General features: G+C 37.3%; 1 protein-coding gene across 2 annotated transcripts in view; it reads right to left on the bottom strand.

Annotated features, from left to right (window-relative positions):
• Positions 1 to 244: 244 nt before the first annotated feature.
• The window catches only part of LOC149257082 (Prefoldin chaperone subunit family protein), a 287,168-nt gene continuing 265,588 nt past the window's right edge, over positions 245 to 21,824 (bottom strand). For both annotated transcript variants that reach the window (XM_089413581.1, XM_089413586.1), the window contains exon 6: positions 245 to 725. In XM_089413581.1, coding sequence (XP_089269707.1) covers positions 657 to 725 — 69 coding nt within the window. In that variant the 3' untranslated portion in view covers positions 245 to 656. The remainder of the gene's footprint in view (positions 726 to 21,824) is intronic.

The following is a 21,824-nucleotide window of genomic DNA, read 5'->3' as shown; positions in this document are numbered from 1 at the left end:
TGAGGCATGTAAAAGTGCATTCTTTGTCTTTCATTCCACCCTTCCCGTCGTTATTGTTATGTTCTTCTGAGTTTCGCATTTTTTTCTTCTCAACAATCTTCAGATACAATGAAATTTCAATCCATGGCTAGGAGTTGCATGGGAAGTGAAGTTGTGCAACATTTCAACCCATTTTGTTGCACTGAACAAGATACGAAATAAGGGTTTTTACATATTTCCTGAAGAATAAATAGCAATCAAATCGTAACTCAAGTTATAAGCTTTCCCCATTTTTATTCAACTTCAATGTTACTACTAACATCCACTTGAGTCAAAATTCCAAAAGTCCTGTAGCCGATTATTTATGGTTTGTAAAAGTATACTGCTTCTCGAAAAAGAATTTAAATTTCAAAAATTCTGAGATAGTGTAATATATATATATATATATATATATATATATATCACATCATTTCATACTCCTTAATTTAGTTATATAATTTACATTATGGATTACGTAATTGGGATGCTAGTGAAGAGGTGCAATTAAACATTTTGCCTCTTCAATATACTGCCGAGCAAACAATCAACACAAGTAGAGAAGCATGTTCCTCTTATCTTTTTCCCGATACCTGTAGGTTCCATTGAAAAATGCCTCCACTAATAATTTTTAATCCATTTTAATGCTTACTTCCTGAACCATGATCATCCGCCGGAATATTGAGTAGTTCCCTGATACCTTCACAAACCTGAAAAGAAGAATTCGATAAGAATCTAAATTTCTCATAACTGTCTCTAAAGTAATAAAGTTCCCATATTAATGCTGAGGAAACAAGAGATACTATTACTGAAGGAAACAAATATAGAAAGCAGAGTCAAATAGGCAATAGATATGAATAATGAAAGAAAGAATAAACCAGAGAAAGCTATTAATTTTATGCTCAATGTTGCATGTACCAATTAACACTTTATGAGTTTCCAACAGATATGTAGACCGATTCCTTGACATATGGGCCTGACCAAGGTCTGAGAAGATTTGGGAAGAATCAGTGTGACAGCTCATGGGGAGTTCAAAAGAAATCATGGCAAAGAAAGTCAACTGATGAATTGAATTTGACTTTAATTTAACCAAATAACCTAGTGTGGGTGCCAATAGCATTGTTAGGAACAGAAAAGAGGAATCTTACAAGGGACTTAAGCAATTGACCCAAGACGAAAGAGCTATTGGAGGAATGAATGATGGAGGAAAGCACCCTACAGAAATGCAGGGTACAGAAGTGATCCATATGAGTGCAGACACGGACACCAAGGAGAAGTTCTGCTGCTCAATGTAATGAACAAGGTTGGTATATGCAGCAGAATATTCAGAATATTTGGAATATAAGAATTCCATCATATGACGATAATATATTTATATAAGAAATGTTGAATGTACAAGAGATATAAAATTAGATGATGTGGTTACAAATGAGGGCCCGCTTACTTCAACAGATTCACCATCAGCTTTCCTTCACTGCACTGGAACAGGGGCCTAGGGCTCTTCCACCTCGTCATTGTCTTTCTTCAGCTGGTATGAAGCCACAAGCTAGTTCACATCCAGCACCTCTTTCCTACCCACGCCCAGGCCAACACCTTCTGCACCATTCTCATTCGGGCTTCAAATCTTGCAAGGCGGGGATCCAAAATATCCAGTTTCACTTGGAGTCTGTCAAGTTTGGTCTGAAGCAGGCCATTCTTTTGATTCAGCAAAATAGGGTAAGCATGAACCCCCATGGCCTCCATTTCCCCCAGTCTGTTTAACAGGGATACAATATACTCCATTGTTGCCGTGAGGTAGTCCAACTGGCAATTGAATTCCTCCTTTGAGATAGACGGTGTCTCCATTTCTTCTCCAGCACAGCACTTGTTACTTGCTAGAAGCTTGAATTTCCAAACTCGGACTTCTATAGAGAAAGTGATGGCCAATCGAGCTTATAATCTTGTTCTTCAGGCATGGCTTCACACACCGTGCCATAGATCCTCCCACCATCATCAATGCCCCATCCTGCATTGTACACTCTTTGGGTTAGGCATTCAATATCTGAGCTGCGGTCTCTGAAATTATCTACCAGCTCCATTAAATTGTTGTACCAGAATCATGCTTGTTTCTCCTCCACAGTAAGGGCGACATACCTCGGCTCCTTCCCACATTTATTAAGGACATAACCAAACTTCCTTCTGTCCCAGTCTACGCTTGTATTCATGTTTATGAGCCAAGTGTTAGCATGGGCCCAGAGACTAGCAATAAAGCAAAGCCACCAATTTGCAAAGTAATAGATTTGAAAGACTGCAAGGCTTGAGTGCGGGCTGACGTGAAAATGGCGGCCTACCTGATTATTAACTCCTCTTTTTCCTCTTGAACCTATCAATACAGTGATTCTTTGGTCTTTGGTTTCACTTTTCATGGTAATGGGTTATAAACACCATTGTGCTCATCCTGAACCAATGTCCCTTGATCCAAGTGGACTTCCTTATTAGCTAAGATATCAGCTTTTGGTTTTAGATTCCTCCTGACATGGTAAAACTCAATTGTCTCAAATTTTCCTATTTGTATTCTTATTCTTTGTAGAATTGGGAATCGAGCATGATTGGAGTTTCATTTAAGTTTATTCACTTGTTGAATAACGATCATAGAGTCCCCAAATACCATTAACTATCATATTTTCCTTGATATAGCCAACTTTAGCCCCTGCCACAAGGCCAAAAACTTGGCCTGATTATTGGTAGCACTCCCCAAGCCCCATGCATATTGTAACTCTATTTCTTCATCAGGGCAATAGATAACCCCTCCCGCTCGTGCCACCCCTAAGTTAACTTTTGATGTTCCATCAAAAAATAGAGAATATTGCCCCATATTGATCCTCCAACTATGGAATTCTTCATGATCCATTCTAATATAAAAGGACCTATTGACTATGGGTTTCTATATGAAGTTGCCAGCATGATGCGATACTTTACCAACTTTGAGCCAATCCCACTTGTTTGGTGCCAAATCATCCAAATCCCCTAGATCATAACCCTAGGCTATGATGGCTTCAAAGAGCAAATTTAGAGCTTTGATGGCCTTGGTGGACGAATTTGGTCAGACACCATTGAATACTGCTTTATTACAAGCTAACCAAACTGCCTAGCATAGGAACTTAGGGAAGGCCATCCAGCATTGCATGGTTACTTAAGTGGAATTTTTGTGCCAAGGGATGCTATTTTTCCATCCTTCAAACATATATGGCCGACTATGTGAAATAATTGTTATAATAGTGACATTTTCCAAATCTTTTTGCTAGACTTCCAACGTAAAATTGCACCTTTCAAAAACATGGGGGATGTTTCCTTTAGCTATCTTGCATAGAGCACACCTAGATGGCCCTTGAATATTCTTTTTCTCTATTTTTTATCGTTAGAATTTATGCCCTCTAATTGTAATAGTATACTCCTCATATGAGATTAATTCTCAACAAATGCTAAATCTCCTTATGTTCATGATTTCCTTGTATCTCCACATCCTCTTTAGGAAGCCATTTCCCAACAAAAAAAAGTCAATTTTTGCCAGTCCATCCTTGTGCCAAATTCTATTCAATCGCTTTTCTTTAAGAGGATGAGGTAGATTTTGGACTAACATTTCATACCCCAATTTGACTGTATTGATGCACTTCTTATTTCCCATCCATGTTCTTTGGTCCAGCCTTGAGACTTCAATTGGAGAGAGTGCTTTTAATGAGTTGACCAATCCAAGTGTGGTCATCAATCCATGTCATCAAGTGTAATGAGCTCACATTTGGTCCTAGGGCAAGTGTTCTTCAATAGAGCTACTCATGTCATCAAAATGTCTAGGACAGAGTTTAGGGCTTCTTCACTTGAGTTCTCCATTAGGATAGGCATCCTTATTTCATTAAAAGTTAGGTCACTATGAGCATCAATCAAGGAGGGCTTGTCATCATATAGATAAGGGCTATGGATTCATCAATGTATATTATTATGCTATGGCATACAAGGTAATGAACATCACAAGGCTAGCGCATGTTATCAAGCATCATTATATTGCCCTAGGGTCGACTTCATCAATGGATTGACCTCATATTGACTTAAGTGACATATGCACATAGGAATTTCTTCTAGGGTGAACATGAGGATAGGGCAACATCACGCATCACAAGAATATTTGCCATCACAATCAATGCCATATTGACATCAATGACAACCTTGACCAACAGTGTCCCCCTTTGTCATTGATGGCAATATTCTTTTCCTTCCAAAAATTTCTCCCCATTTGACATCAATGGAAAATCAGGTGCCCAAGTACTCCCCCTATCAAGTTGCTTCTCTTCATCGTATTTTCTTCATCAATAATAATTCTTCATAGATTTGTTGCTCCCCCTATCATGATGCTCTTCTTTAATGTACTTTCTTCCCCTAAGCCTTTGCATGTCTTCATGGAAATGGATGAGGTAGATGATCCACCAACTCCCCCTGCCTTCATAAACTCCTCTAGAACTTCTTTTTGCTCAAGAAAGATTGTTGCCTTGTGATCAAGTGGAAGATATCTTCAACAATGATCCATCGGATGAGTAAAGGATTATGTTCTTCAATGGAGTTAATCCAAAGACACGATCTACCAAAAGATGATTGTTCATGTGTGACTCATCAAGAGTTGGATATCTTCAGCTAGAATGGTCAAGAATCACAAGCTCCCCCTAACAGTATGCATGGTCTCCTTTTTGGCAGAGTCTCATAATCAAAATTTGGAATATCATATCTACCAAAGATGTCTTTATCAAATTAACAACATGTGTTGTTGGCTTGAGTGTTCAAGAGACTTTCGGATCCAATTTGCTTCCTTCTCCATACTTGAGTAACTTTCTTTTCTTTCTTGGTAGTCATGGTTTTAGCTTGGTTAGGGACCCAAGTCAAGTTACAACTACTTGCCATATGTCCAATTTTACAGCAATTGAAGCACTCCATCGTGTTCATGAATGAGGAATCATGACTTCTTCTTGCAAATTTGCTTCTAGGGAGTTGATGGGGCCCATTATATTTGTCCTTGTGGTATGCCCTACAATCCTTTGCCATGTGCCCAAAATTTGTACAAGAATAGCAATAACCAAAAAATATACTTTGATACCTAGAGGATGGAGATTGCCTTGATGTACTTCTGAAGTCATTCTGTCTTGGGATCCTTTGATCATATCCATTGCCTCTTGCATTCTTGACACCATCTGCATATCTTCTTGTAGTAGGGTTTCTTCCAATGTCATCTTGACCCTTCTCCTTGCCTTTGCTAGAACTGGGGGCATCAATATTTCTTCCAGGCTTCTCCACATCCTTGTTGTTTGAAGCATTAGGGTTTGCATCATTCTTGCTTGAGGGTTCACCTGCATAGCCAAGATTTGATTTATCAAGAGGAGATCTCTTTAGGCTCTTGTTAAGATGATCAACTTCCTTTTTAAGGATATCAATTTCTTCTTTCATTTTCTTGCATTCTTCATCCTTCTTTGATAGATTGATCTCCATTTCTTCCTTCATCTTGGTTGCTTCACATGATTGGGCCTTAAGTGAGGTGATTTTTTATCTTAATTTGGTGATGTCATCATCCTTTTCTTCTAGTTGGCATGTCATGGTGTTTCTTTCCTTTTCTTCTTCATCAACTTGTCCTTCTATGAGTGCCAAGGCTTCCATCACCTTCTCAGCTCCTTGTTCTTGTTTCTTTGCTTTTTCTAGTTAAGATCTAAGGGAAGAGACCTCTTCCTTATATCGACCAATTCCAACTTCAAGTTTGTTCAAGTCCTTGTGTCTTTGTTCAAGGTGGCTTGACAAAGTGTCTTCCTTTTTCTTTGCTTTATCCAATTGATTTTTCATGGATATGACTTCGTCATGATGTCTTTTCTTGTTTTGATGGCAATCTTAATTTAGCTTGGTGAGCTCCTTATCTTTTTCTTGTACCTGAAGCTTAAATAAGTCAACTTCCTTCCTTGTCTTGTCAAGGCTATGGTCACCATCTTGTAATTGCTTCTTAAGCTCTTCATTTTCCTTTTTCAAACTGCTAATCTCTTCTAGGGAAGCTACAAGCTTTGCCATGAGATCTTCTTCGAAGTCATCTTTATTTTCTTCATCTTCTAGGTCTTCCTTGGCCTTGATGTCTTCACTCTTGTTTTCAGCTTCCTTAATGGGTTTTGGATTTCCTTCTTGCTTTCCATCATCTTCTTGACTAGCAGTCATGGTCAATGCTCCTTTTGAGTGAAGATCTTGAAGTTTGTCCCACATACCTTTTGTCGATGAACATTTCTCCATTTTGGCCTTTATAGCATCTAGTAGCCCATTCAAGATTGCCTTCATCACTTTTGTATTATATTCCTTGGATTCTCCTTCCATCATGTTTTCAATAATCACTGATTCCCAGACTTCAATGCCTTGAGCCATTAAGAAATTCCTCATTCTCATCTTCCATATATCAAAGTTTCCATTGAACAATGGAACTTTCCCAATTTGATTGTCTTCAATTTTCACAGATGAGGAAGAGACATCTTTAGAAGGATTGGAGGCTTTCTTCCTTGGCTTTGCCATTTGTGTTCTAAGGATCAACCTTCAAGTTGTTAAGCTTTGAGTTAAGGTACTGGTTCTGCAATTGTTGGAAAAACTGAGGGGGGGTGAATCAGTATTTCTTTTCAATTGTTATTTTTGCCAGTTAGATCACTTATAATTAGAACACAAAATGAACAATAAAAATAAATAATTTTATTAACTTCTTCTTTACAATAAATCCAATACAATATAGTGTAGGGCTCCAACCCTAGATGAAGACACCAATCTTCAATCCACCAAGCACCAAACTGTAATTTGCCAAGCCTCGACTTGGACTTCACAAGGCTCCAACCCTATCTTCCCAAGGCTCCAACCTTGTCACTTTGAGGCACCAACCTCTAGGACTCCAACCCTATCTCTGTTATAGGCTCCAACCTGGTCTTCTTGAGGACTCCTATCCTCTAGGACTCCAACCCTTAGTTTCAATTAGTCAAGATAAGTTTGATGATTGTTCACGGCTCCCAATATCTTCTTCAACGAGCCCTGTCTATCTTCAGCAATGCTTCTTCCAAATCACTTCATCAATGACAACCTTGGTCTTCTCATGAAAGTGTCACCATTGCTCTTCATCGTACCTAAACACAATCTCCAAGGTTACCTCATGATGACTAATGCATCATGGTCTCCAAGGGGTGCCTTCAAAATGTCTTCAAGATAATTTTTACAAGATGTTCTTCTAAACTCTCTTCAAGGATGGCACAGGGTTTCTCCACAATGATTCCTCAACAAGGTTAGTAGCAGGACTTCCAAAAGTCTGTTCTGCAAGTCTGCTTCCAAGAGGTCACCAGGCTGCTTCAACAGATCTCCAAGATCTTCCAAGGACAATCCCAAATCTTCTCCAATGTTCTTTAAAACTTTAACACTTCTTGGTCTCCAAAGGGCACTTCTTCAAACTTTGTGGTTAGCTCCAAGGAAATTTACCAAGCCATCCCTAAGTCCCTTCAAGTCTCCATTCTAAGCTGAGCCTTAACTCCAGCAAGTCCGAGTACTGTGGTAAGTTCAAGGCTGCAATAATAAAAGGTCCGAACTGTAATGTAACTGAGCCAACTGTGATATAGTACAGTCCCCTAACAAAAGATCCGAACTAACTGTAGTATAGTTCTGTCCTGAAAAAAAAATCCGAACTAACTGTGGTGTAGTTCAGTTTCTAAACATGAGATCCGAACTGACTGTGATATACTTCAGTCCCTTAACAAGAAGATCCAACCTAACTGAGGGAACAGGTCCTAGTCCGAGCCTCCAAACAGGTGGCTACTTCTGTCAACGGAGCCTTAAATGAGGACTGTAATTTCTGCACTAAGAATAGGTCAGAATTGTTGTAGCTATCACTCAACAGAGCCTTAAATGAGGACTGTAATTTCTGCACTAAAAACAGGTCCGAATTGTTGTAGCTATCACTCAACATAGCCGAACTATGAGGACTGTAATTTCTGCACTAAAAACAGGTCCGAATTGCTGTAGCTATGCGCAACCAGTGATATCCCTGTTCTCTTCTTCCAAAGATCTTCTCAATCTATCTGAAAATTTGCCTCTTCAATCTGAGTTCTGAAGGTGACACTCCACCACTGTAAAAAGGATTAACCCAAACAATAGATCTTCAAGTTCTCATCAGCTTCCTGTAATTTCTATCTGAATTTCTGTGTCTTTTCAGAAAATTTCTTGGTCAAATGGATAGTCCAAACCTCCTATTTATATGAGTTTTACATTACAATGACTCAATGTTTTAAAAAACAGCTGACTCGGCTGAGTTGGTCCGATCCAGTCCTGGATTTTGTGACCCAGCCATTGAACCGGTTTGGCCAGCCGGGTTAATACCGAGCCGGCTGAGTTGTTACACAACTCGTCCGGCTCGGTATTAACCCAGCTGGCTCGGCCGGGTTACGTACAGCAGCCAGTGAACCCAAAAAAACAGCTTTTTTTATTTATTTTTATTTTTGGGGACTCCCTGGGCTTCCCTATCTGACTCATGGGTTTCCCGGTCTGACTCTGATCCCTAGTATTGATATGCTATTCATGGTAATGTTAAACTCTTAAGTAAAAGTGACATTCTCCTTAATCTTCATTTTCATCCTTTTACTTAAATTTTTAACATTACCATGAAATGACTCAGGATGTTGAGAGTGGTTCCGGCCTCATTGGATTTCATATTGAGAAAGTAGAATTTTAGATTTCATTCAAAATCCAGCAGACTCTTCAGTTTTTCAAGATTTCAAGATGGGGGGATTGCAATGTTTCCATTGAATTTTGTCATGTATTAGGGTATGGAACTCGTATTTAATCAAGAGCACCAATCCCTCTATGTACCTTGATGTTAGTGACATTGGCTGTCGAATTCCTCCGGGATTCGCTCCCAAATTGGGAGCTTCTGAAAATGTCGCTCCCACTCCCGTTTTCACTCCTGCTCCCCACTTTCACTCCCGCTCCCATTTTCACTCCTGCTCCCCGCTTTCACTCCCGCTCCCAAGTAACACTGAGCCAGATGATGTTGGCAACTCTAGCAGTGGTCAGTAGTATTGGTCACAGACTTTTGTTGTAGAGGCCATTTCTAGCCTCCTTGGTTATGTGTTTTTGTTTTGATCTCTATATCATCATCGTGTATGTATTGGATAGTGCACTGGGTGCCATTTTGATATAATGGATATATTCATGAGCCTACTTTGATCACATGTTGTCTTCTATCTATATTCTAATGTTGTGTGTTTGGAAACATGAATGAAAATCTTTAAAATTATGTGGTTTTATTAAAAAAAAAATATTTAATGTATTTTTTACAACGCGTCATTGAAATCGAGTTGGCCGAGTCGATATCGAGTCGGAGTCGGAGTCAAAGTTGACCCTCGGCCGATTCGGAGTCAAAGTCAGAGTTTTAAAACATTGCAATGAATGGACATGCCTTATGGAGGGAGCCCAACTTACATAACTGAGCTTAGGTCAGCTAGATTAAAATAGGATATATTATCTTAAAAAATTGATTTCTCTTAGACTACTAGGAGTTAGGAGATGAGTGAGGGCTCATTGGAAAGGTAAAAAAGTCCTTTACATACTGGAGAAGGATCCATTGTGAAATGATATCTTCACGATGTCAAAAAAATAATTTTCTTTATGACTGTTTGGAACTTTTTTAGTACAGTCCTTAGGGTTATTTGGATTTTTCATGTATAAGGTCAATGGGACTTGTTGTATATTTGAGATGACAATGGTCAGCTATGATGCCAGGGCATCTAAGATGTTTGTTTTGGGGGTTTTGTTTTAGTTTGGACGACTAATGTTTGAAACAGATTTAAAACAATGATGCCTAACCTTTTGAATAGTATTAATATTTAAACAAAGGACTGCTATTGAAATTCACACAGTTATATAGCTTGCGTGGTGGTGAACAAAAATAGAGAAATGGTATGACTATCACAGTGTTCAAATTGAAAATTAAATAATTATAAGTAAGAAAACCTTTAAACTATGCTCAAAAGGTTTAACAAAATATGCTTAAACTTACAAAAGATGTTGATGATTTTATGATTTAGAGGGAATTAATAAAACAAACAGTTTATATAATTCCTTCTCTTTATAGATGATCACTTCAGAAGCTTATAGGAATAATTGAAACACAATTATTCTTACCTGGTTATCTTTGTAAAACATAAGAATATGAAGAAAACACTGTGAAATAAAACTGGAAAAACTTACAGTAAAAACGAAATTGTATGAATCAAAGTTCAAAGTCCTTTGCTTTTGTATTAATGATTCAGAAAAGTCAAGTACATTTAATATTTTGAAATGCTTCTTCAAGGGTGCAACCCTTAATAACTCATGAAAGAGAGTTATTTATACAATCTTAGAACTGAGAAAATATCTTAAACTATTTAGAAAAATAGATAAATATAAAATCAGGGATATAAACTGATAGTTGATTTGTCACTATTTTGGTGCTGAGTTGTTGATGACTGCTGCTTAAAAAGCTGAGAACTGTTGAGCTGGTGATCACTATTCCTGAAAATACTAAACATTGTTTGATCACCCTTTAGTCAAGTAAATCAGTTAATTCTTCCCAGCGTTTCTTATCTACGATAGATAACTTAGTTACCCTTATATAAACTTCATCCATCTTTGTATATTTAGTAAAAGTGGGTTTTACTGGAAATATATGTCTGATTTCATTCAGAATGAAAAAGGAATCTCTAAGTGCATTCAGCACAACCCTTGGTGTTGCTGCACCTCTTATGTTTGAAACTGAAGCTGCATTGGTACCCACCTCTGTAAGCTTTCAAACATAATCTTCAATGGGCATTAATTTGTCGTTTATCACAAGCATAGAGGGAAAACCCTTGCTGGTCAAGGGTTCTAACCTACTGAAAAATCTTTGAACTATAGTATTCACATTGCTGCACTTTTCCTCCAACTGAAGGATGAGGTTTTTCTTGGTAATGATCTTCTTTACTTCCAGTATAGTTGTTGTCCTGTCATTTATACCCAATTCTTCAAGCTCATAGCTGTCTTTAGAATTCAGGAACTTGATTATTTCAGAAGCAATTTCTGGCATGTCCTCAAGCTAATTAGAAATAATTTCAACAGCTTCCTGAGCTTTCTCCGACAAGTCTTTTTGATCAAGAATATCTTGATATAGGGCCATATATCCTAGACTGATTCAGTAATTTCTTCCCACAGAATCTCTTTTGCCAAACCTAGTTTGTTTCCAAGGTAAGACTCTTTGATTTCCTTCTGCAAAACTTCAATTTGACTTTTTGTCCTCTGCAACTCGGTTGCATGTGAACTGTCTACAACTGCCTTCATATGTTTTAATTCCTTCAGTTCATCTTGCAACTTCTTCATTTCAACTATCTGAATGGACAGATTTTGAACAACTTCTGCAAGTTGTTCAGCTCCTTCTATTGTACTTGTAGTTGATGTTGTGCCTGAAGTAGAAACTCTAGTTATTGAGACTGCTGAAAGAGGAACTACATCCATTGGAATTTGAGTCCTCTTGATAGCTTCCTCTTTCTCTTTGACCAATTTTTCCATTTTCTCCTCCATCTGTTTTATTTGCAAATTTTGTTCCATGATGGGCTTCATCGTGTCAGATTTTTGAGTCTCGGTTTCTTCAATCTCCTTGGTTATTGGATCCTCAGAAGCTGGCAATTTGAGCTGCTTCCTTAATGTTGAGAGCTCAACATTTTTCTTCTTAACAAGTTCTTTTGCTGCATTTATGTTTGAGGGATCATATCCCATCTTTAGCACCAAATCTTCCAACGATTTAATCTTGGTGTCATTTGCCAGTGAGGAAACTTTTTCCAACTTGAGTTGTGACTGTGTATTGGCCAACGCGACCTACAACTTGACAAACTCATGGCAATATAAGTTAAAGTGGAAGAAATCATCTGACCAATTTGTTTGTGCATCTCAATTTGATCAATTGGATGCACATCTTTTACATTAAACTCAAATGAGGATTGCTTCTGATAATGTGCATGAGTCCTGGGTTGTGGAATTTGCAATGTTCCACCAAGTCTCCGGGACGGGGAGACGCGGGTGCGGGGAGACGCACAAAGGGGACGTGTGGGAGAACCCTGAAATTTTAGGGAAATTTAGGGGAGACGGGGAGACGTCGAGGTATATATAATATAATTTTTAATTATATATATGTATATAATTTTGAAATTTTCATGTTCATATTCATTGTTCAATAATGCTAATTGTTAATTTAGTTTATTTTTATTTTTTATGTTTTTTTAATAAATTAATTTTCATTTTTTTAAATTTTTTTTGGTTTATAAAGGGTAATTAGACAAAAATGAAGGGGGGACGCCCAGAAGAACCCCAATTTCGGGGGGACGCCCAGAAGAACCCCATTTTTGGAGGGGACGCCCAGAAGTACCCCTTTCGGGGAGTCGAGTCTCCCACATTGGGGAAACGGACCCCCTTGCGTCTCCCCGAGTCTCCCCAAAAGGGGGACGTGGGGAAACGCACCCCGAGAGTCTCCCCGTCCCGGGTGCGTGGGGTGCGAGGGGTGCGCGCACCCCACCCCGGGGGACACGTCCCCGTGGAACACTAGGAATTTGAGCTTGCAGGAAAGCCATCTGCATTTTTCCCTTCTCAGAGTCAAAGGCTGAAAGAAGTCTGGCTTGAGAGCTGGAGGAATGTTTCCAGAATTGGGTATAAGTGTTCAATTTCAACTCTTCATTCTGCTTTTTAATCTCACTGAAAACATGAAAGATGTCCTCCTCCTTGTCCTTCTGAAAACTTCCATTTGTCTGAATCATCTGTTGTTTCTGAGAAGTAGTGGAATGAGTTGGGGACTAGGTAGACTATCCACCAGACTGTGTATAGAGCAAAGTCTCTCCAATTCCATCAAATGTTGTTTTCTGAGACTCATTTGTTGCACCAACAATCACAGAGATCCTAGGTCTCTTCTTTCTATGCACAATCCTAAAGCCATGGCTTGATGCTTCAGTTGTAGGGGATGATTGTTCTTCCCTTCCTCTTTTAGCTGTCTTTTCCTGTGCAAGTGAAGTTTGCACATTTGAAGTAGAAACTGCCTGCTCTTCAGCTTCTTGAAGGGTGTTCTCTTTCCATTCCAACTGATTTTTATACTGCAATAAATTTATTTTCAACCCTGAGTTCAGAAATCACTCCCATTGGATCAAAAGACCAAGTGAAACTGAGACCAAACTTCATTTCCTTTAATAACCTGTCTACTTCTTCTCCTGTTGCTCTAGTGTTGCAGATGAATGGACTGACCTGAGCTTTAGCTTGAATTGTGATTTCTTCTTTGCAGCCACAAAGTGTACTTCATCTGTATTTAACCTTTGCCTAATATATTCCAACGCAAAGATTCTGATGGGGAGGTACTTGGGACGTTTGTAGGGTGGAAGCTCACAACCATAAACCCTGGTTTCTGTATAGTTTTGGTAAAGATACCAATCTCCTGTTGTGGCTTGATCAACTAGCTGCAACACTTTCACAATTTCATCAGTGATTCTTGGTACTGAAGTGTTGCTCATAAAACTAATAGCCGGATGAATAAACAATTCTATGAACTGCTTATATGTAAATTCTTCTTTCTCCTTCATTCCCATTCAAGTCCAAAAGATCACTGATTGTTGGTTGCCTTCCTCATCTAGCTTCTGTAAGGTGAATGGAAACTTGTCTCCCTGAAAATATATAAAAAGGTATACAAGTACTGAAGCATACTTGAATACTTCTTCAGTGTTAAACTGGACAAATTGTTCATGTATGGTTTCAGCTAGGAATTGGCTAAAGTTATAGAGAACAATGGGTTTGGAATCAACAGAAAAGATTGACAAGAAACCTAGGATGGCTTCATTAACATATTGATCAGAATTGTAACCAAGCAGATAGGACAAAATAGTGGTGATTTGCTTGGTTCTGTCAGGGAACATGGATGAATCATAGGGAGGGTTTCTTTTAGGTAAAGGACTATCTATAGCTAGGAAAAGTTCAAGAGTCTGGGATCTTTTAGTAAAATCTAGCTTTTGATAAGCTTCTATCAAGCTTTCATGAGAAAAAGGATGGGTTGGTGTAATAGTTGGGGCTTGCAACATCTTTTCAATGGACTCAACATTGATGAAACAGAGGATTTCTCCTGTGGGTGAAATGATTGCTCTTTGAGTGGGATCATAGGACTCATGGCATTTCATGACAAATTCAGGTGCTTCGTGTATATGAGGGAAAATGTAGTGGGGAAGGTGGGATTCCCACAGTCCTATTTCATATGTTTGATCAATTAATTGATCCTCCATCTAGCAATAAATTTCATATAAATCAAATTGAGAGGAAGACTCAATGATTTTACAATCTTTGTTGACCAAGGGAGTATGATGGAAGTCAACTTGTGGATGAATAAGAGGATTTGGGATTTCTGCAATTTCTTTTCCCTTAGGAGGCATCTTGTTAAGTGAATTACAGGTTGAAAGTGACAGAAATGGAAGAAATTGGTCTGAAACACAGTGAAAACAGAAAACAGAAAACTGAATGTAGATAGGTGGACCTGGATGTTGGCTTGGTTCTGAACAGAATGACGAATTCGGTTGAATGACGAGTCTGTCGTTTAGGCTGTAAGCACGAAATCTCCAGTGATGAATTGAGTTTCAGAATTATACTATGTAACGGTTTTCATGAAGGAACAGGGTTTATAATGAACAAAAATGGAGCGAGGTTGTTTAATGAACAGCTAAATCCTCATTAATTATCCAACAGGACTGATAAACGGGTCTATGGGGCATAAATTCGCGGGAGTTGCAAATTAAATGAATAACGGATAGGCGGCAGCTGATTGGACGGAGGAAGTGACATGGAGCGGACGTGGACAATGACGTTGGAGCGGCGGTAAACGGTCAAATGTAAACCGCGTTCGGGAGCAACTTCAGGTGGTAAGTTGTTTCAGGATTTTAAGTCCCGAAAGACTAGAATGAGGGAAAAGTGGTTTAAGAGGGTGGTTTCCAAAACTGCCCACTTCGGAACCCCCCCCCCCCCGACGATAAAGTTCGGACGGCAAATGAGGGTCGAGGAGCGATGTGGGCCATCAGATCTCGAGGGAGTGTGCGAGATGTAAGGTGAGATGAAAGGGATTTAACAACGGAGGCGGAAAGTGATGGTGGGGTCAAGATTTATGGCAGATGTGACAATTATGGGTTGTGGGCAGATGAATGGATGGAGTTAGAATATTTACATAATTACGTTGATAATTAGGATTTATGGTTAATTAAAATCCATATCATATGCACATCTTTGCAATGTTATAACTTAGGATAAAAATTCTTTCATGCTCCAATTGAATATCATTTGTCTACCTACCCTTATCTTTCCTAACATTCTCTCACTTAGTTCTCCGAGTGCATTTAGACTAGCAACTCAATATTTCATTTTAATGACTAATCTACTTCTATCCCTTATTTCTTCCATTGGCTCAGATTTAACTGTTGAGCCAATTTTAATTGCTACCTATTGACAAATAATTTAAATCAAATCCAATCATGATTAAATTGTATAATTGGATTGTATGAACTAGTGTGGCATTTAAACAATATGCACACAACTTTTATTTGGAAAATTAAAGTGGACTAAGAGTAGTGGCATTTGGATTTGCAACACTTTCAGAGTTTATTATTTTTCTTTTCTTACTAACCTAACGTTTTATTTTTTGCCTTCATTTTTTAGGGCATCTATTCTAAAATTTTATTTGATATGCACTCATTCATAAAAATATTCCTAACATCTTTCATTTAATATTTTTTTTTTCCATATCCTAACTTAACATTTTCTAAAATATATTTTCATCAATCCATGTCATCAAGTGTAATGAGCTCCCATTTGGTCCTAGTGAAAGTGTTCTTCAATAGAGCTAGTCATGTCATATTGTTAAATGTCTAGCATAGAGTTTAGGGCTTCATCACTTAAGTTCTCCATTAAGATAGGCATCCTTATTTCATTAAAAGCTAGATCACTATGAGCATCAATCAAGGAGGGCTTGTCATCATATAGATCAGGGCTAGGGATTCATCAATGTGTATTATTATGTTATGGCATACAAGGTAAAGAACATCACGAGGCTAGGGCATGTTATCAAGGATCATTATAAATTGCCCTATGGTTGACTTCATCAATGGATTGATCTCATATTGACTTAAGTGACATATGCACATAGGAATTTCTTCTAGAGTGAACATGAAGCATGAGGACAGGGCAACATCACGCATCACAAGAATATTTTCCATCACAATCAATGCCATATTGACATCAATGACAACCTTGACCAACATTGTTTCAGAGGGAGTATGGCAAGCCAATTCCTATTCATGATGTGTTGCATGTGTCAGACTTGGGTATGAATTTGACTTTTGTATCAATCCTTCAGGATAAAGGGTACGATGTACATTTTAGAGGGGCGCAGGTGTTGATTAGGCGCAAGTATTAGAAATCGCCTTAGCAATTTGGAGTTAGGAGCAATCAGTGGTACAAGTTGCAGATGGATACTCCTAAGGCACTAGCTAGCGACAATAATCCCAAAGATCAGGGGGAGCTATGGCATAGGAGGATGGGCCATATACATCATGGAGCACTTAGATTTCTTTGTGAGATGGTGACAGGTGTTCCGAAGGTGAGCACTGAGCATGATGATGTTGGTAGGGGACGTGTGTTGGGGAAGTTTGTGAAAGCAACTTTTCCAAGGAGTGACAACAAATCAAAGGGTTTTCTTGATCTAGTGCATTCAGATATATGTGCACTGATATCGACGAAGCTAAGTTGCACGAAACGGGGAAACAAGTATGAGTTTCCAAAATGGGCACGAGTACGAAATGTGACCCCCCAAATTTTGGAAACAGGGAAATGCAATATATATATATATATATATATATATATATATATATATATATATATATATATATAGATATATATTAGGACATTTAAGAAATATGTGCAATCATAAAGCATATATGATACATTCTAATTTATTACATTATGATTAAATTGTCAATTGTCAATGCATAAACTATAAGTCTCTACATTTACATCACACTTACTCATGAATGATCACATAATGAAACTAGTAATATCCAAAATCAGCCACGAGAAATTTCAAATTTCTTGTCTCGTGCTTGATTGGGAGTCTTCTCCTACATAGTCGAACGACCTTAGTGCTCTTGATTAAATACAAGTTCCATACCCTAGTACCCTACGTGCTCTTGATTATTGGGAGTCTCCCCTGCATAAAGGGCTTGGTTCTCTTGATTAAATACAAGTTCCATACCCTAGTACATGACAAAATCTAATGGAAACATTGCAATCCCCCAAATCCTAAAATCGTAAAAAACAAATAAGCCTGTTGGACTTTGAGTGAAATCTAAAATTCTACTTTCTCCATATGAAATCCAATGAGGCCGAAACCACTCTCAAACATCCTGAGTCATTTCATGGTAATGTTAAAAATTTAAGTAAAAGGATTGAAATGAAAAATAAAGGAGAATGTCACTTTTACTTTAAGAATTTAACATTACCATGAACCGCATATCAACACTAGGGCCATTGGCTTGAACATTAGGCAGCCCCACTCAAAACATCCTCTTTTTTATAACTTGAGAGGCATCTAAAAGCATTCAGAGGATATTTTAGTCGCCCAATAAAAAATTATAAGCAAAAAAAAAAAAAAAAAATTAGAAGAGAAAATTCCACCGTACGGCCTGGAAATGTGTTTCCAGCAGTACTGGCCACGTTTCCTCCTCGAGAAACGGGCCAGTACTGCCGGAAACGAGTTTCTAGGTCGTACAGTACAAGTTTCCTTGTTTCCATTTCGTTTCCAACAGGACACGGACCCTTCTCCAACGTTTCATACAACTTACCAAAGAACTCTCTTAGGGGATACAAGTACTCCATTACTTTTATCAATGACTTCTCCAACAAGACCTAGATATACTTCCTGAAGACCAAAGACGGTGTCTTCAGTTGCTTTTAGGAGTTCAAAGCACTAGTGGAGAGTGCGACAAGTAGGAAGGTGAAGGCTCTTCAGTTGGATAATGGAGGTGGGTAGATAGGAAAGGAGTTCCAGGAGTTTTGTACTAGGCAAGAATTAAGAGAGAGTGGATGGTTCCTTATAAACCACAGTAGGATGGGGTTGCTAAGAGGAACAATCGTTTTATATCAAAGGCAGCGAGAGCTATGATGCATGACCAAGATATGTGACGCTACTTATGAGCAGAGGCATGCAGTACAACAATCAACATTTAGAACAGGGTTCCACATAGAGCATGGGGCAAGATGACACCAAAATAGGCATTCACAAGGAAGAGGCTAGATGTCAGTCATTTAAGTATATTTGGTAGCCTAGCATATTGTCACATTCGAATAGAGACACATTCCAAGCTTGATCAAACTATAAAGAGAGAGTACTTTGTGGGGTACAGTGAGACCTCTAATGCATATCGGATATTCATTCCAAGGGTTGGTAGAATTATAGTCCGATGAGATATCAAGTTCATGGAGGACAAGGCATACAAGTGGTCCAGAGATTTGCCAGCAATGGATGATCAGAGTTAGCAGCTAACAGAAGCTCCTAGATTCGAGCAGCAAGATCAAGGGCAATAGAGCACAAGTATAGTGACCAGTACGAGCGCAAGCTTAAGTGCAGGTGTTCCTGAGAGTTCGCAAAGTACGAAGCAGCAAATGTAGCAGATCAAAGAGATGCATCAAGAGGATGTAACAACCAAAAGTCGTATATGCAGTGGAAATATTTAAAATACTTCATAGACAAAGGCATCCATCGTAGGACAGTAGTTGTAATTGTATATTGAATAAAAGAATTGATGTAAGATGATAAAAATGAGAATGAGGGTCCTGTATATATAGCCAGGTAAGTACCCTTTCACTAACGGTTATGTCCTTAGATACATACAATTTCATTAATTGCTAACTAATTAATCATTAATCTTATTTGTTGTCTTTTACTTTATTTGTGTTTATTTATATAAATCTAGTTTGTTACATTGTCTTCCCCTTCAAAAAGCTTTATCCTCAAAGCTTATTGATGACGGATAAGATCTCTTCTATTGTTAGGAATATTTTTTCATTTCTGAACTTTCATCTTTGTTGATACAAGACGATATGTTTTGAGCAATAGACAGAATTGTCGTACTGAAAATGGATCAGACCATCCTAGATTAATCTTCTGGGAAATCTTCTGAGCCATGGAGATGTGTGGTGAATAATTATCGTATGACAGGATTGAGCTTATCTCAGTATTCTTTGGAGCATAAGTTTGTTTATGTTCTGCATGATATAGATTTGTAGATTTATTAAGGCATCTACTCTTGTGATTCGGATGTAGATAAGGATTTTTTCTTGTTTGAACTTCCTTAAATGTTTTTATGGCAATTTCCTGATTTCCATAAGGCATTGTTGTTGTTGACTTAACCACTGAATCCTTATTTGGGGTGTCCTCTATTTGAACAACAATCTTTGAGTACGTTTTTACTTCAATATGGTTTGGATTTGCTTGAACTGTGAGATTAATGGTATTGATGTTTGTTTCTTCAACTTGGACTGCTTTGGAGATTTTGATGCTTCCTTTGCAACAAGTTCTTTGAACCTATTTGTCAATGATTTATTTTCATCCTTAAGTTTTTGAATCTGTTTTAGCAAATTTTGATTATGATTTTTTAGACATAAGCATTCCTCATTCTTTGAGTCAACTTTATTTTGGCCTTCACGCTTCTCATCTTTTAAACACTTGATTTGTTCTACTAATGTTTGGTTAAGGCTCTTTATACGTAAAAAAAAATTCTTGTTCTAATAAACGCTCCTTGAGTTCCTTCTTTGATGCCTTAGCTTTCTTGACTTGTTCAAGTAGTTTTTCTTGGTGATCTTTGAGGTGAGAAATTTCTGTCTTTGCTGCAGATGACTTCTTCAACCTTTTTTTGCTTCTTTGACATAGGTTTTTCGTTATCTTGAAATATCAAGAATGAGATATCCTTAAGGTCTTCTAATGAAGATTTTATTGATTTTGATTTACTTGTTATGTCTCAAAATGTGACCATCTTCCCCTTATAAGGAAACATCAAAACTTGTTTTTCTATGTTTAACATGAATGTACCCAAATCCTTAAACCAGGGTTGATCGAGTATGATGTTAGTCTTTTTATCCGTCCTTACAACATGAAATTGAGATATAATGACCTATTGTCACTTGTAGATCACTAATTTTATACTCTTTTTGGTCAAAAAAAAAATCTTTACACCAATGCTTAGCTTTGGAATTAATAGTTGATTTGTCAAGCTGATATTGATATAATTTTTATCGTTACTTAGGCTGATGGCGACATTAACTTCTCTTCCTTGGATACTTCCTTTTAATGTAATTACTCTGTGATCTGTAACTGAAAGACCATTATGGGAAATCCTTTCTTCCTTCGTCATTTTAGAATTGAGCTCCATCATTTTTTTCAATGATTGATCCCATTTTGTTTTGACGAGATGACTTAGGTATATATTTAAAGTTCCTTTGGACTTTGTAGTTCAAGCCTCCTTTAAAAGTGTCTTATTAATATATTTTTTTATAATTCTTCAAAACTCTTTTAATCGAATTTCCTATTATCTTTATTATTTCAAAACTCCTTTGTATTTTTTTTTTATATTTCTACCTACGCTTTTTTCCTTTTGTACTTTAAAAAGAATATTTAAATATTGTTTCAATTGACTTCTTTTAAGTAACCTTCTATAATAATACCCGCTTTGTACTTATATATATTTTTAATAATTTTATGACTTGATATTTTCTTTAAATACCCCTTTATAATATAAAACTTCTCTTTACATATCTTTTATTTATAATCTTTTATTTTTCTTTTTGAAAAGTTACAACCCTAGTGAAACGTGGCTATTCACTTCTTTGGGGTATAATATAAAATATATGTCCACTTATGTGCTTTTGACTCGGTTAATGTTCTCTACATAAAAAGTAAAACTTATCATTCACATAAAGAATTTTGTATTCCTTTTGTTTTTCTTTTACCTTGAAAATACCATGGGTTGCTAAAACCACAAGCTTGTGAACTACTTAATGAAGAATCAAGATAATAGTTACTCTTCTTTCTCTTACGTATAGTTTTAAATATATTTGGAAAGATTCCCTCTTAACTTTATCATGCACTTTTTATCAATAATGTAGAAACTTTTTATATATATGAATGTTCTCCTTCAAGATTTACATAGGACTAAATTTATTTATTATTATTTTTTTAATTTTTTTTAATCTTTATATGTACTTTTATTTTCTTTTTTTCCTTTTTTTCTTTCACTATCTTATTTTTTTCTTCCTCTTTTAATGTTTAATGGCCCAAGCCTTGAATGATGAAACTAGTGGAATGGAGAATCTCCAAGACTGGTGTAGCGAAACGCTTAAATCACAACAACAACAAAGTTGACGAATAGTTGATGACAAAGGTCAGAACAGACGTAGCTCTGATACCAATGTAACGACCAAAAGTCATATACGCAGCAGAAATATTTAAAATACTTCATAGACAAAGACATCCATCGGAGGACAGTAGTTGTAATTGTATATTGAATAAAAGAATTGATGTAAGATGTAATAAATGATAATGAGGGTCCCGTATATATAGCCAAGTAAATACCCTTTCACTAACGGTTATGTCCTTAGGTACATACCTTTTCATTAATTGCTAACTAATTAATCATTAATCTTATTTGTTGTCTTTTACATTATTTGTG

The sequence above is a fragment of the Pinus tabuliformis genome, chromosome 6 (assembly GCF_031772625.1).
Source record: "Pinus tabuliformis cultivar Carrire ecotype Pingquan chromosome 6, CPIR1, whole genome shotgun sequence".
Classification (NCBI taxonomy): Eukaryota; Viridiplantae; Streptophyta; class Pinopsida; order Pinales; family Pinaceae; genus Pinus; species Pinus tabuliformis.
Note: the sequence above shows the minus strand (reverse complement) of the source record. Positions and strands in the feature narration are given on the sequence as shown.